Source organism: Uloborus diversus, chromosome 6 (assembly GCF_026930045.1).
Source record: "Uloborus diversus isolate 005 chromosome 6, Udiv.v.3.1, whole genome shotgun sequence".
NCBI classification, from domain to species: Eukaryota; Metazoa; Arthropoda; class Arachnida; order Araneae; family Uloboridae; genus Uloborus; species Uloborus diversus.
Window position 1 is genome coordinate 76,094,837 of NC_072736.1, and position 16,488 is coordinate 76,111,324.

General features: G+C 32.6%; 1 protein-coding gene across 1 annotated transcript in view; it reads left to right on the plus strand.

Moving 5' to 3' along the window:
• The window catches only part of LOC129223889 (N-acetylgalactosamine-6-sulfatase-like), a 43,296-nt gene extending 27,768 nt beyond the window's left edge, over positions 1-15,528 (plus strand). The window contains exons 9-14 of the mRNA XM_054858264.1: positions 29-132; positions 6,397-6,533; positions 6,766-6,868; positions 12,134-12,255; positions 13,632-13,749; positions 15,041-15,528. Coding sequence (XP_054714239.1) covers positions 29-132; positions 6,397-6,533; positions 6,766-6,868; positions 12,134-12,255; positions 13,632-13,749; positions 15,041-15,127 — 671 coding nt within the window. The 3' untranslated portion in view covers positions 15,128-15,528. The remainder of the gene's footprint in view (positions 1-28; positions 133-6,396; positions 6,534-6,765; positions 6,869-12,133; positions 12,256-13,631; positions 13,750-15,040) is intronic.
• The last annotated feature ends 960 nt before the right edge of the window (positions 15,529-16,488 follow it).

The following is a 16,488-nucleotide window of genomic DNA, read 5'->3' on the forward strand; positions in this document are numbered from 1 at the left end:
GTAAAATTTATTTTCTCTTTTTGTACAGCTGGTTGCAACGGACCTTTTCTTTGTGGCAAACAAACGACTTTTGAAGGTGGAATGAGAGAACCTGCTATTGCGTGGTGGCCTGGGGTTATTCCTGCTGGAAAGGTTTTCTAAATTTATTGTTTTTAAATGTATTTTTACTCTATGATATTCAGGTGTCCTCGTATTGCATGATTAATTCGTACTGTATAAATCAAGGCAATGTGTACCATGTTATATCAAAGTCAAGTAAGTCTTAAGGTGTAAAATTTTATGATAGCTGAAACTTTGTTCCATTAAGTTATACAAAATGCGCTATTTGCATTCATAAAAGTAAAAACAAAGGGGAAAAAAACATGAACAAAATTTTATATACTTTATTTACAAAGAACAAAATGCATACTTTCAAAAGAAAAATCAGAGATTTTCTGCTGCAATAAAGCTTATCTGAGCAACAACAATGAAAAAATTTAAATGTAAAATAAAATAAATAGAATTAATCTGTTGTTATATTTTTTAATTTATCATTTGGGGCAGTGAAAAGCAAATAGATGTCACAAAATTAAAAAATTGAAGAAAGCCAGTAAAAATATTAGGTGGAGCTCTAATCTGTCTTGGGGCGAGAGATAGACTAGATTTAGAAAAAAAATTTAATGAAAGCCTATCTAGGATCTGAAATTTGAACGGGATATACTCAAAACTTTAAATTGTCCATTAACATCCTTTTGCTTCTCACTACCTCATTTGACAAATTTAGCTTAATATTATTTTCTGTTTTTTAACAGTAAATTGAACAAAATTGAAATTCAATTCTTTAAAATTGCATTATATCAAAACTCTAATACAGTCGAACCTGTCTATCTCGAATTTCACAGAAAGGAAAAAAAAATGAGATAAAGAGGTTTCAAGATATAGAGGTTTTGAGAAACTTATTGAAAATTGGAATCTGATGATTAAAATTTGAATTTTATACTAAAGACAATACATGTGAAAGATTAAAATTCTTCGGTATTAGTTTTGTGAGGTATTTACTGTACTATTTTATATTAAGCACTTTATTGCAAGTTTAATGAATCATTTTGACAGCAATGAAATTTTAAGCATACCTTTTTGAAGCAAAATAGTCTTTTATTGTTTTTTGGTTCCTGAGTTTTTTGGATTCAACTATCCTCTTGAGGTTGGCAATGGATGAAAATCCATCTTGGCCAATATTTTCTTGGAATTCCAGGAAAGTTGTTACTGTTGTAAGAGCCTTTTGGGCATCTTCCTAGATGATCTCTTTCGAATCGCCTCTTAAGTTATCCATGATTTCCAGATCGGTTAAGGTTCAACATGTGGCCAGAGAATTATCTACATCTGAAAATTCTTCAAAAGGAATATCAACGTTCATTCCATTCTTTGAAACTTACTGCATTATTTTCAGTTATGACAAAAATTTTACAGTGACATTTCTCAAAGTTGGGAGATCGGAATGTGCACTGCAATTATCCACTAAAAGAAAAATTTTGCCTTTTTTCAACTGCATGGACTTGTTGAGGGATATCAGCCAGTCAATAAATATTGAGGTACGGGGAGATATACCGTATCTCACGGTGAGCAAGACCCACACATTAAGGGGTAAGCACCCAGCTGAGCGGAAGCTCAGTATGGTGAACAGTCTTAAAATATTTCTGTCTATAAAAAACATTTAAGATGATATAATATGAAATACTTAACTATGTTGGCAATTTAGCAGGACATTTTTGGAAAGAAAAAAGAACTTATTGTGTTTTATGAAAAAGAACAATACAAAATGTTGTATATGTTCTGCCTGTATAAGGGGGAAAATGAGTCTGTTTTTGAGGAGGATTATATTTGCACTAAATGTGCTGAACTCTCAGACTTAAGACTTAAGATGCTAGTTTTGGAAGCCCAGTTAGCATTAGGGTGTAGGCCAGTTGTAGAGGGTATAAATGTTCCAGAGATTCAGGGGGAAGTTTCAAATGAGGAGTTAGATTGGGAAACTAAGGGTGTAATTTTGGGGGACTCTATGGTAAGGGAGGTGGGTAACACAGTTGGGAGAGTAAAGCGTAAGGTGGCTAGGTGTTGTTTACCAGGGGCTCGGGTAAAAGACGTTAATATGGTTGCTGAAAAGAAGGGAGTATTGAATAAGGAGGACATGGTTACTTTGTGGGTGGGAACAAATGATGTAGGCCACAGTAAAAATGAGGAGTTTTCTAGGGAATGGGAATCCCTGTTGGATAAAGCAACCAGCTTTTCGACGAATGTCCAAGTGGTTGGTTTGCTTCCCAGGTATGGAGTGCATAGGAGCTGGCTAAATCAACGTGCGAGGTGTATGAACTTGCTACTGAAGTCAATTTGCGAAAAGCGCAGTATCAGGTTCATTGATGTATGGAGTCATTGTAAACGGGATTGGATTGCTAGGGATGGCCTGCATCTGAGCTCTACAGGGGTCAAAATGGTTAGTGGATTAATTTTAAGGGCTTCGGAGTCAAAAAACTAAGTTGGAATGGGGGGCATGGTTCAAGCATCAGGTATCGAGAGAATGAAATTTTTTTGGGTATTGCTAGAAATGGAAATAAAGTGACGAACAAGAGTAGTAATGTTAACAATTGTAATTTAGGAAATTTCAGGGTGTTAAATAAAAGCAATTTAGGCATGCTTAAAGTTTTCTATACCAATGCTCGCAGTATTAGGAACAAGATGGATGAATTGAAAAGCATAGTTATGGATGAGAAGTTGGATGTTATTGGAATTACAGAGACATGGGCTACCGAATCTGATGCAGAGTTATTACATATTGCTGGGTATAATTTGTTCAGACAGGATAGAGTAGGTAAAAGAGGTGGTGGGGTTTTATTTTATGTTAGAGACAATTTTATTTGCAATGAATTGGTCATAAATGATAAGCCTACTGATATTGATATGGTTTGGCTGGAGTTGATGAGCAGTAAGGGCAAAAAGCTACGCTTTGGAAACATTTATAGGCCACCTAATTCAAACCAGGGACAAGATGAGCAGATGTACCGTATTATTAGTGACATGTCCAGTAAGGGATCCGTTATCATAATGGGGGATTTCAATTTTCCGGGTATTGATTGGAATAATTTTTATCCTGGTAATGGCAAAGAAGAGGAATTTTTAAAAGTAATTGGTGACTGTTTCTTAGATCAAGTTGTAACTCAGGGAACTCGAGAGGAGGCAATTTTGGATCTAGTTTTTTGTGACATAGGTAGTTTTGTTCAGGGGTTGAGTGTAGGGGAGCATATTGGAGATAGTGATCATAACAGCATTAGGTTCCAGGTTAAATTTGAAGTGTGGAAAGATGTTAATTTTAGGTTTGTGCCCAATTTCAGAAACACTGATTTTGTTGCACTTAGGCAGAGCTTGAAAGAGGTTTTTTCGTCAGGGTTGGAAAATAGCGACGTAGATCAGCAGTGGAAGGAATTTAAGGATAAACTTGCTAAAACCGTTGGGAACTATGTTCCATTTAGGAGAAAAGGTGTTAATACCAAAATTTGGCCCATGTGGTTCTCCAGGGAGACTAAAGAAGCTCTTAATTATAAGCAAGCCACTTTTCGTAAGTTTAAAGAAACTGGTCAGAGTGCGGAGAGGCTCCAGTATGGTAAGGCAAGGCGAAATTTTAAGTATTTGGTACGGATTCAGAAAAGGGAATTGGAGCAAAGGCTGGTAGATGACATTGATGGGAACCCTAAGAGGTTTTTTGCTTACGCTAATTCTGGGAAAGCTCGAAACAGTCAAATTGGGCCTTTGGTTGATGAGTATGGAAATTTAATCCAAAACGATAGGGATATTGCAAATGTTCTGAATAACTTTTTTTCCAGTGTGTTTAACGATAACTGTATCTCAACAGTTGACACTAACAAGACACAAGCTATTATACAGCTTGAGGATTTTGTATTTTCCAGGGAGGAGGTTTTATTTCATTTGAAAAAGATTAAAGCAACTAAAGCTCCGGGACCAGATAATATTTATCCAAAAATTTTAGTTGAATGTGCAGAGGAATTAGTGGATGTTATTTTGAATATTTTCAATGCTTCTTATAACTCAGGGACGGTGCCAGAGGACTGGAAGCTGGCTAACATAATGCCACTCTTCAAGAAGGGGTCTAAAGGTCTTGCTGGGAATTATAGACCTGTAAGTTTGACTTCGGTGATTTGTAAGATTTTCGAAACTTTGATCAAAATTAAGATCATGATGTTCTTAGAGACTAATAGTCTGTTGACTAGTTTGCAGTATGGTTTCAGGAAAGGTAAATCCTGTACTACTAATTTATTGCATTTCTACGACAAGGTTACCTCAGCTTTAGATGACAAAAAATGTGTGGATGTTGTTTATATTGACTTTCAAAAAGCTTTTGACAAGGTACCGCATGTTGCTCTTCTCAGCAAGTTAGCTGACATTGGAATAGGAGGAAAAACTTTACTTTGGGTTAGAAATTGGCTTACTGGTAGGAAGCAAAGAGTAGTTGTGAGAGGAAATCATTCTAATTGGAGTGATGTTTTAAGTGGGGTTCCTCAGGGATCAGTTTTAGGGCCTCTTTTGTTTATTATATTTATGAATGACATCAATGAAAATATTTCTGGAAGCATGAATTGTTTTGCTGACGATGTAAAAGTTATGGGGATTGTCGAAAATGAAGAACAAGTAAAACAGCTGCAAGAGGATTTACATCATATTACTAAGTGGGCAGATAAATGGGGTATGGCAGTTAATGTAGGGAAATGTCAAGTGCTACACTTAGGTCATGGAAATAAGCGTATGAGATATCATTTACAGGGTTCAGTCATAAATCAGGCAGAAAATGTTATGGATCTGGGTGTCCTTATAAATCAGGACTTCAAGTTTAGTCAACAGTGCAGTATTGCTAGTAACAAAGCCAACAAAATGCTTGGGTTCATCAAGAGATCTATTTCAAACAAATCTAAGAAAGTTCTTCTGCCTTTATATAGGAGTTTAGTAAGACCTCATTTGGAGTATGCTGTTCAGTTTTGGTCGCCTTATCTGAAGAAAGATATTTTCGTATTGGAAAGGGTTCAAAGAAGGGTAACTAAATTAGTAAGGGGACTCTCAGATTTAGATTATGATATCAGACTTAATAGGCTTAACATGTATAGCCTGGAGCAAAGGAGAGTCAGAGGGGACATGATTCAGTTATTTAAATTTATCAAAATGAAAGATGTAAATGGATTAAATTTTTGCGGGGAAAGCAGGACAAGGGGTCATGGTTTTAAGCTATTTAAATCTCAGGCTAACTTGGAAATCAGGAAAAACTACTACTTTAGCAGGGTCGTGGGCACTTGGAATAGCTTACCGGAAGAGGCGGTAATGAGCAAGGGAGTGGATAGCTTTAAGAGGGCCATTGATCTTCATTGGGGACTAATTAATTGACTAGGACCAGCCTAGCTGGGCCCAGAGCCTGTTGCTGGTCGTCACATTTGTATTTGTATTTATTTGTAAAAAGAAAAGAAAATATTGTAGTCCAATCTAAAATATAGCCCTTGTTTTTTTTATCAACTTTCTCTTAAAATGGTTAAAGTTATTTTATGCTCAGTCTATTTGCAAAAATGAGACTTTTTAGGCACATATTTGCATTTTAATCCCAAAATTTTAAACTTTGGCTTTTAATTTTAATATATTTTAATATGAAGAGTCATTATGTACCATAATATGGAGCACTATTTTTCTAAAAAGTTTTCTTGTATTTAAAAAATAATTATTTGTACGTGTTGCGGACGTGACCGTATCGTCGCAACAGCAACAAGTATGAATCATTATTTTCCAAAAAAAAAATTCTTTTAAAGTTGATACTTCATATTATGATACATATGTGTTCCTTACATCGATATATCAAAGTTAAAAGCCAAAGTCTTACGTTTTGGGAATAAAGTGCAGATATATGCTTAAATATGTCTCAATTTTGCAAATGCATTGAGCATTTAAAGTATTACAAAATTAAACCGATTTATCTCATGTGATAATCATTTTATCTGCTTAGGACCTTGAGGGCTAAGTAGCCATAAAATTACAACCAATATTAACTACAATTTTTTATTGAGTACCTAATGTTTAATTTCTAAGTATGAAAATTGCACAACAATTTACACTTGAAAAAGTTGGCTCAAAAAAAAAAAAATTGATTTTTGAAATGGCTTGCCTTTATATTTTGATATTATATAGCTTCTGTTTTTAAATTTATTCAACATTTGCAAGCTTTTATCAACTGCAAATTTTTGTTTATAATTTATTGGCATCTTCAAGCAAAATTCTGAAACACATTTTTAGTCATTTGAGAAATTCTGTCTACATTAAATGTTTAAGAATTTTTTTTTAAACTTTACTTTAATTGCTGCCTATTTCTAATTTTAGATATCATATCAAGTAAGTTCAGTAACGGATTTGTTTACCACTGCTTTGAATCTGGCTTCAGCTGATGTTCCGAATGACAGAGTTATTGATGGCATAAATTTGATGAATTTCTTGCAAACCGGTACTACAATTGATAGGTAATGCTTAAAACAGAAATGTGTAGGAAAATATGAAGATTTAAAGGATATAGATTAAATGTAAAAATTATAAATTATCCTACAATACCATGTGCACTTAAACATCTTAAACAAAGTGTTAGTTTTTTTCTCCTTCATAACAATAATGTAATGTTTTTTGCATTATTGTGCATTTATTTGAAACATTTTATCTTATATGTACAACTTTTTTCATTTAGTTTGTTCTTTCCAGGCCTATGTTTTACTATCGAGGTAACCAGTTAATGGCTGTTAGATATGGTCAGTATAAAGCCCATTATTGGTGTTGGACTAACTCCTTCGCAGAATTCAATCAAGCAAGTATTACAATAATATCATATTTACACTAATCCCCCAAATCAGAGTACTACTAAATTTAGGACGTACGTTGCAGAACAGACATGGGTGATTCTCCAAAACCCTGACATTTTCTAATCATTTTTTTTTAAATAAAAATGCTGGAAAAATTCTGAAAAAAATCATACTTACTCTTTGCTAGGTACTTATTAAGAGAAAATAGAGGGAACTCACTTTAACTATGTTACACCCTCAAAAGAGGGGTTGAATTTTCATACAGCAAGAGACTGACAAGCAGCACTAACAAGCACAACTGACAAGAAGAGTTACAAAATTAATTTCTTCATTTGTTATCTGAAATGTAACTATAGTAATAAAGAAATAACTGAAGCCTAAATCAAAAGGAATGGTTATTAAATGACAAAACAAAATTTATGTAAAACCTCCCTTAACGGACATCTCAATTTCTTCGAGTACAAGTCTCACATAGGTTTTTCCATGTTATTCACTCTGAATAGCTTACACTTCAAATAACGGACATTAATTTCAATGAACAAAAATCGATTGCTACATTAAAACTTTCTTTAAGATAGCCATACACAGTACGATAAAATTTACAAAAAGAAAAGTTACTTTCTCATTACCTGTGAATTGTTTTATGGTTCAGGAATTACACAAACATAAAACAAAAAGGGAATCAGCAATATTAATAACATATATTTCACTTTTAAAGCAACTACAAAATTTATGACAACTTCACTAACCTATTCGAGCAATATTTAGATAAACAAATGTCACACCAGTAAATCTCTTTTTGAACGATTCCTCTGAACAACAACAAAAAATATTAAATAAATAGAATTAATCCACTGATACATTTTTTCTTATCATCTGCCAGATAAAACTTTCTTTTTTTCAATCAATCTTATTTTGCAACTAATGCATTGGAAATAAATCCTTCTATTCTATGGGATGTATTATAAGTATTTGAGAAACAATGCTAGGAGTGATTATTTTGCACGAGGATTGACTTTTTTTTAGAACAGGAGTCTCACACTTTTTTTAGGACAGGTGTATGGCAAAATCCATACAATTTGCCTGTTATGTTGGCCCAGGATTATATTTAAGGTAAATAATGTTATTTTTCTATTCTAACGTCTTAATTCAACCACACATTATAAGTAAAGTTAAAATTTTTTGTTTATTTAAAACAGAAATATTGTCCAGGAGAATAACAGCAAAAATTTTTCATACCCTATTCTTGAACTTCAAAATGTTAATAAGAACAGTAGACAAATCATAATCACAAAATACTCAAGGAATCCAACGAAATGGTGAAAATAAACACTTTTATAGAAAATCAGATTAAAAATTCCTTTTTTTATCTATAATAATTGAACTCATTCCTAGGACAGGAGAATGACATGAAAACCTGAGGAGAAAGTTTAAAACGATGTAACTTGATGATTTAAATAATTTAATTTATTTGAAGGAATGCTATTTTACACCTTTAAGTATGCTTAATTCTGTACTACAAATTGAATTTGTGGAATGTTGATATAAAATTTTAAAATAATTTAAGTCCATTTGAAAATCAGATGGGGACATGCCAAAAGTGTGACTTTCTGGTTAATCAAAAATTTTTGTAGAAAAAACTAAATTAGTTATTGTTTTAATAAGAGTAGAATAACATCAGATAAGTTATTTCTAACTATTAAAAAAATGAAAACACTTTCTCAGTTAAACAATTTTTATGTTAGGCCATGGGGACATAATATTGTTAGGATTTTGGAGAACCACCCACATTTCAGCTGCGGAACAATTCTATTCAAATGTGAGGGAAAACTCAAGCTAATTTTCAGGTGAAATTTTACATATTTCTGCAGATTTTTTACAAATATCTTTTAAGATTCAATTTTGCAGAAGTTCTACACAATTTCTACAGATTTCTTCACATTAAGAAGTAAACCTATAATTCCTACAAATTACGCTTGGCTGAAAATTCACAAAATGTCACATTTTATTCACCATTTACCGGAACTTTGGATTTACTTCCGTTTGCAGAAAATGTTCTTCAACTGTCTGCACCTGCTTTATGCACTTAAGTGTGCTGGAAAACTAATCCATACCATGATTGGCTATATAAAGCAAAACGTTTCCGTTCAACACCTTTGTGTAGCCATCTCTTGATTACACTATTGGCCATGAACTTTTATTCTGAATTAAAACACTGCTTCTAATGCAATGAGATACTTAGTATGGGATCAAAGCGCTCGGAACAGAGACAGCACTTTTAGGTGTCGAGAATGGAGACATATAGCACCTAGCACAGGTTTTTGCATTTTCTGTCAAGAATGTGCCTAAAATTTTACTTTAATGCTTTTTTCTGAAATAAGACTAAGTACTGAACAAATAAATAAAATGTTCTTTTCATACTCCACTCCAGACACCCTTATGGAACGGTTCTGATTTTAGAATCATGGTTTTTTAAAAAGGCCATATATACAACTATTTTTTGTTAATTGTTATATTCGAGAATGCTCTGAAGGTAAATATATAATGTATAAATTTATTTTGCAGAACAATTTTGGTCAAATGATTTTACGTGGCAGAACATCACAAAGTTAGGCTTTGGGGCACTAATCCATGTAAAGATGTAAAAAAAAAATACAAAACATTTCTATCATAATAACTTTTAAAATTGATCGACACACATTTTTAGTAACCAGATGTTCTACTTTTTCTCTGTGTTCTCATAAAACTCTCATACAGGTACTTGTATTGTAATTTCTCAAACAAGAGTTTTGGCAAAAACTTCCACTTTTAACCTAAATCTTACAAAGCTACAAAGCTTTATATTTCAGATTCTTTTTTAATTCATATTTATATGCCCATGTTGAACCAGCATAACCTCTATTTTCACAACTGTGAGTCCTAGACTAAGTTTGCATAAAGCTACCGGTAGACTGCGGTTGGTTAATCATAAGACAGCTAATGACGTCAGTGGTTATTAACCAGTTGTTCACCAACCAATGCTCCATCGAACGCTTTTGGTTAATTATGCGGTTGCTTGCACAGACAAATGCCGTGCAGGCAGGGCGGGATTTGGAAGTGTGGAGGCCCCTAATCAGGGTTCGAAAAGATCATCATATTTTCGAAAATATCTGATACTTTGATATATATCCGATACTTTGATATATATCCGATACTTTGATATATATCCGATACTTTGATATATATCCGAATATTTTGATGTATATGTTTATATCTGATATTTTCAACCCGTGAAAGTTAGGATATTTTGTAAAAATTTTATCATGGGGGCCCCTTTGTTGTGGAGGCCCCGGGGCAGTAGCCCCGCCAGCCCTCCCCTAAATCCGGCCCCAGGTGAAAAATATTTAGTATAGGTCAAAAATGTCACGTGGTTTAATCAACTAGCTTAAATTGCGGTCGACCAGTGGATCTACCAATGAAGCTATTGGAACGACTTTGGCAACAACCATTTAACCGGTAGCTCAATTGGAACGCTACTGGTTAGTCACTGGTTAACCGGTAGCTCTATGTGAATATAACCCTAGATTCGTACTTCCAGTTGTTCCAGAGTTAAAATGTTAAAAATTTGAAGCAAAAAAATATATCTAGTTGTAATAAGAGTAATAGTGAAAAATATATGGCCCCCAGGTTTTCCCATTCATGTTTTGGGAAACCGCAAGCATAAAACAACTAGAAAACAAAAACTTGACATTAGTCCAAACCAATATTGATCGAAAAATTAAATGCAGCATTGAAATTTACCACTACACTTGTGGCCATTTACATCTTTTGGGAGGCTCTATAGTGGTTTAATAAATTTGATTTTTTTTTTTTTTCCAAACTGCAGGAGCTTTTGTAGTGTGTTTTTACATATCATAGAATAACATTTCTTTTTAATTTTTCAATAACAATGAAAAGGTAAACTCATTCTGTTTAGTTGGTACAAAATTACTTTTATTGGTGTTCTTCTGATAAGGCAATGTTCCCTTCTCATTTCCTATTCCTATTCCTATTCAGAGTCATAACTGACTACAACTGTATTTTATGTCGAGGACTGCATACTAAGTGCCTTGCCTCCATTATTTTATACATCGATAGATGGCAGCACCATCACCGGATCGAACAGTTAATGAGAATTTAGAACTAGTCCAGGAGCTAATAGCTACCTAGTACTAGCACCCCCAGAGGTATCGTTTCACTTGGAGGACATTGAGACTACGAACATATTAAACGTTGCCCAGTCCCCTTTAATGACGACGGTATGTCTTCGACCATCGAGGTTCGAACCCAGGACCCTCCGGCCCCGAATCTGATGCTCTACCGATCGGGCTACCACGCCCCCCCCCCCTTCTCATTTTCAGCATGGTTCCTTAAAATTTTGAGGTCGAACATCTCCTTGAGTTTTGGTTGTAAATGTTTGCATTGCTTTTGTTAATATTGTTTCCTTTTTTTAGTATGTGATTTCTCTAGATTTGAATGGGAAGACCTGGGGGCTATATAAAAACTTAGATTTCATATTATTTCACTCAATTTTTCTTTCACTTCAAACTTAGTTCAGCATCTTATTTTGATCATTTTTGCAATTGGAAATATGTATCTAAGACAAACAGCTGTGAAAATGGAGGTTGTGCAGGTTAAATGTGGACATGCAGTACAGAGGTTTGGGAGGAACACCTGTTGGTCCGAGCCCAAAGGGTAGCCTTGTGATTTTTAAAAAAAGGTTTGCAGTATATGTAGGAACGTAGGGGTAAACAATATGGAAGGAGTCCCATAAAAGTCATTTGTGATGGGCCCAAACATTTCTGTGCACACCCCTGATGCTGTATATATGTGTGTGTTAACTAAAATTGCATTTAAAAAGTGCTTATTATTTTTCTCATTTTTAGTGTCATCATTATTTCTTCAAATAAAGCAAAGAAAATAAAAGTAAAAAGTTGCGCAGAATTTTACCATTTAAAATTTTTTGTACATAAACATTTCCTGAACTAAATGCTGCAGTTTTGACATTAAACTCGTTTTTGTAAGTACCTAATATACCAGTGCCTTAGTTGTTGGGAAAATATTTGGGGAAAACTTAACTAGAGGTTTAAGGGAACTCGCAAAAAAAAAGGTGGTTTGAAACCAATTTCCATTACATTTGCATTATTTTTGCAATAAAAAAAGAAAATATTATGTGGGATACCCCCCCCCCTACACACAATACAAAACCGACTACAAAAATATAATTTTCTTACATTAAGATTTAATTTTAGGGTATTGACTTTTGTCCAGGCATTGATATAACAAATGTAACCAGTCATGTACTATTAGATCATACTTTGGAGCCAGTTCTTTTCCATCTAGGAAGAGATCCAGGAGAAAAATTTCCTATCAGGTATTGTTATTGATTTGTTAAAAGAAAATTGAAAAAGAAAAGTTCTGTTTCAATGTTTATAAATTTTATTGTTCTATTTGTTCTTGCACTGTTACTGTCTTGAGCAACACTGGATAGAAGTTTGGTGTGTTGTTTCTAACACTTTCATATTTATCATGAAACAAAAAAAGTGCCATTTGAATTAAGTCTAGTTGCATTTGTATTTCTTTTGACTATTTAGATCTATTGATTGCAATACTGGAACAAAATTACTCCTCTTGATTCAGTTTTTCTTTCTTTTTTTTAATGAGATATCTAAAGACCGGTGTTTTAATGCATGTTTTAAAAGACAAATTCAAAATTGAAAAAAAAACAAAAAAAAAAACAGATGCACACCCCTGGGTCTGAACTAATTTTGTACAAAATTTCAAAACTGTAGGTGCTATGGGGTCTCCTGGACGCAGGCCCGCCCTAGACATCCTTTCACAATTTCTTTGACGTTAGTTTTTTTTAAATATATTGAGATTACAATTTTAGATAACACAGTGAAGCACTGTTTATACGTTTCTCTTTTATACGTTTTTTAAATTGGTCTCTGCAGAGTCTGATACATATTAACGTATGCCTAATGCCTATTATATGCTTTTTCATTTATACACTTTTTTCATACAGTCCCTTCAAAAAGGTATAAACGGTGCTCCACTGCATTATAGAACTGTGCTTAATAGCTTACATTTTTGTTATGTTTCAACAATGTAGCAAAAAACATGATTGTATAAAAAATATATTTGTAACAAAATACACGTATTTAAAGATTATATAAAATTGTTTAGTAATTTGAAATGTGTACAACTAACAGTATGGTACGAGATTGATGTTGCATACATTGATTGAGGGTTTAATTTTTGCCTTAACTGTACTTCATAAGCATGATCATAACGTTTTTTTCTCCTATTCTTGTTTCAACCATAAAATATCAACATGAAAAAAATATAGAACACATTAACATTGGTGTTAGAAAGAAAAAAAACATTAATAGTAAAAACATGGAGGTTTTAAGAAAAACATCAGTGTTTTGAAAACATCAGCATTAATTTCTCACCACTAATATAAGACTGCATTTTACTAAAGTTTAGGTCTTTTTATCTCAGTGGCCAGATATGGAGGATAGGGGATGGGGTAATAGGCTGTTATGTTTATAACGCAGTTTTTTTTTTCTTTCCTTTTCCCTTTTTGTTTTTGGTTTTTTAAAGAAAAAAATAATGAAGCACTGCTTTGCTTTTTGACACTTGTTCTCTTTGTTTTTAAACTAAAATTGGTTTTAACATACTAATTAAAATAAATTCTTATATTCCATTTATTTCATGCTAATTAAATTATTTGTTTTCTAATTTCAGTTCTTCATATAATGAATACAAAAAAGCAGTTTCAGTTATTATGAATGAGGTCAAGAAACACAACAGCAATCTCATTAAAGGAGAACCTCAGTTGAATATGTGTGATGACCATGTTATGGTAATTGAAATCTTTGCTTACATTATACATCATGTCCAATTAGTGCATAATTTTAGCAGATGTGACCGAAATGACTCTTTCTTCATTTCAAATTGACCCAGCACAAACCACTTTTAATTGTGCTGAATTAAAAAAAAAAACATAACCCAGTTTTTTTTATGTATAAAAAATGAGTCAAAAGTCTAAAAGGGTATGATTTGAATAAGATCAAAATTTTCAAAAATTTTAAGAATAAACAGTAATGACCATTGAAATTTTCGAATTTTAAGAGCAAACAATAATGACTTCCGTTACTTCTAAAGCGACAAATTGTAAGTAAAAATGTTTACTAGTTGTTGTCGCAAATGCTTTTAAACAAAAATCAATCTTCATTTCATTTCAGCTATGACCCTTTATGACTTTTAAGGACTTAGATTAAATTATGTTACATGTTTTCTTTATTTTGGCCCATAGACCAAGGGAAAATTAAATCTGTCAAGTTTTAATGTCTAAATCACTCTCGGGGAGTCACTCTCGATAACTCTCGAGGTCCAAGGGACTGGCCAAAATGTTCAAGCTATGGGAAGTTTTCACAACAGTCTCAAGAGGTTGGGACCTGATGAAAGCTTCGAGATAAAGGAATACTCGAGTTATTGAGACTCGACTGTAGAAACCTGAAGGAAAATGGCTAAGGGCAGCAGTTTAAAGTTTTTGCCTCAGTTAGGAAAATTATCGATCTGGCACTGACCAAAAAAGAGGGGCAAAAAATGGGAGTCTCCATTGAAAATGTAGGAGATGACAAGTCTGCAAAAATATATTAAAAAATTGAAAAATATTCTGAAAACTTCAAAGAAGGAGACAATGAAGCATGAGGCTTTCTCAATGAGATTATATCTATATTTGCATCTGTATGCAGTTCATCAAACGTATATACCAAAATTAATTAAGGAAATTTAGCTTGCAGATATATCAAGGAATACTACTAAAAAAATAGGCATGCAATTCACAGTTGAAAAATAAAGTCCACAACAAAAAAATGATAAAAAACAGAATTTAGATACATTATTCCTGAAAATTTATCTGCCTCTTGTGTAAACTCTCTTCAATTACAAAAAATTGCTTCATCCCCCCCCCCCCTCGACTCTACATGAATTAATAGTACATGACCTGTCGCAGTTCCCACTTTCTTTATTTTTGTACTATTTGGTGAATAAGGTAAAAACCAGTCTTTTTTGAAGAACCAGTTTGATATTTCAAATATAATGCTTATTTTAAAAAGATGTCAATAGAAAACTTACATTCTCCCTCTCAGCATTGGTCACCGCCTGGTTGCGGAAAACTGAATGATTGCTTGACGCCACCAAAATCCAATCCACACAAATGTGATTGGCCACACTAGCACAGAAGATACTATTATGAAACAAAAAAAAGAAAAACCTATTTTTAGGTAAATATGCTCATATACTTAAATTTTAAATTTTTAATGTTAATTGCGGAGACAAATTCCGAAAATAAATAATGTGCTGGGACCATCAAGTTAATGAATTTATAAAGTCAATTGTTTTGTTGTACTTTAAAAGTAACTGTATCAATATTTGAATAAATATTTAAAACATCATGTTCTTTTCAGACCATTAAATTAATGAATTTATAAATTCAATTGTTTTGTTGTACGTTATAAGTAATTATATTAGGATTTTAATAAATATTTAAATCACCATCATGTTCTTTTTCAGACCATCAAATTAATGAATTTATAAATTCAACTGTTTTGTTGTATGTTAAAAGTATTTTAATAAATATTTAAAACACCATCATGTTCTTTTTCAATTCTAAAACTTGAAAATAAGCTATAATAAAAAGTGTAGAACAAAGTACTACGAACTTATCAAAGTTATGAGTTCCTCACAATAGCTTATTTGAAAAAATTAACAATTATTTAAATTCATTTTCATTTTTTTCATAAAAGCATAAATTAGCTTTTTGTTAAAAATGCTTAGCCCAACATTTTCTTTTTTATTTTCCCATGAGATTGTTGACGATTTTGTGTTTAAAAACACTTAATTGGATTTTTGGTCCTAGTTGCTTCCACTTTTCAATTGTTCTTTTGCTTTCATATATATAATAAGTAATGGATCATTTTATTCTATAGCATATATTCTCGGCATCCAGAACCAAATTGACATTCTTTACAGTCACATGTTTATACAGTGACCAGTTTTTTTTTTTAATGCTAGATATCGAGGCTTTAAATTTTTTTGGCAGCTTAATGTCCCCCCCCCCACACACACAAACACACTTCTCATATATACTTCGATTATCAAGAAATAATGCTTGAGCGTAGGAGGTTATTAATTAGATTCGAATTTTATTGCACTTGTCCTTAACTGTTTTACTTGTTTATACTGATGGCAGCGCAAATACTTGTGCAGGGCAGGTTACTAAGTAACTTACCAAACAATGTTAAAATATATATCATTTTCATGCCATGGAATAAAAAAAAAATTAAATGAGAAAAATCTCTTATAATAGGTAATAAAATAGGAAATCGCTGATAATTTTCTTTCAAGAGTAGGAAAAAGATATAAAAACTATTTGCTGCTATTAAATTATTGTGTGGTTTAACAATATTAATTGATTTCTCTTCATTGTTTGAAAGGATAAACTATGTTGTTTTGTATATGTTGATTTCAGCAGCTCATAAAAGTGGAAAACAAGCTATCATATAAAAATCAGTACTGTTTAGATGAAATAAAGGTA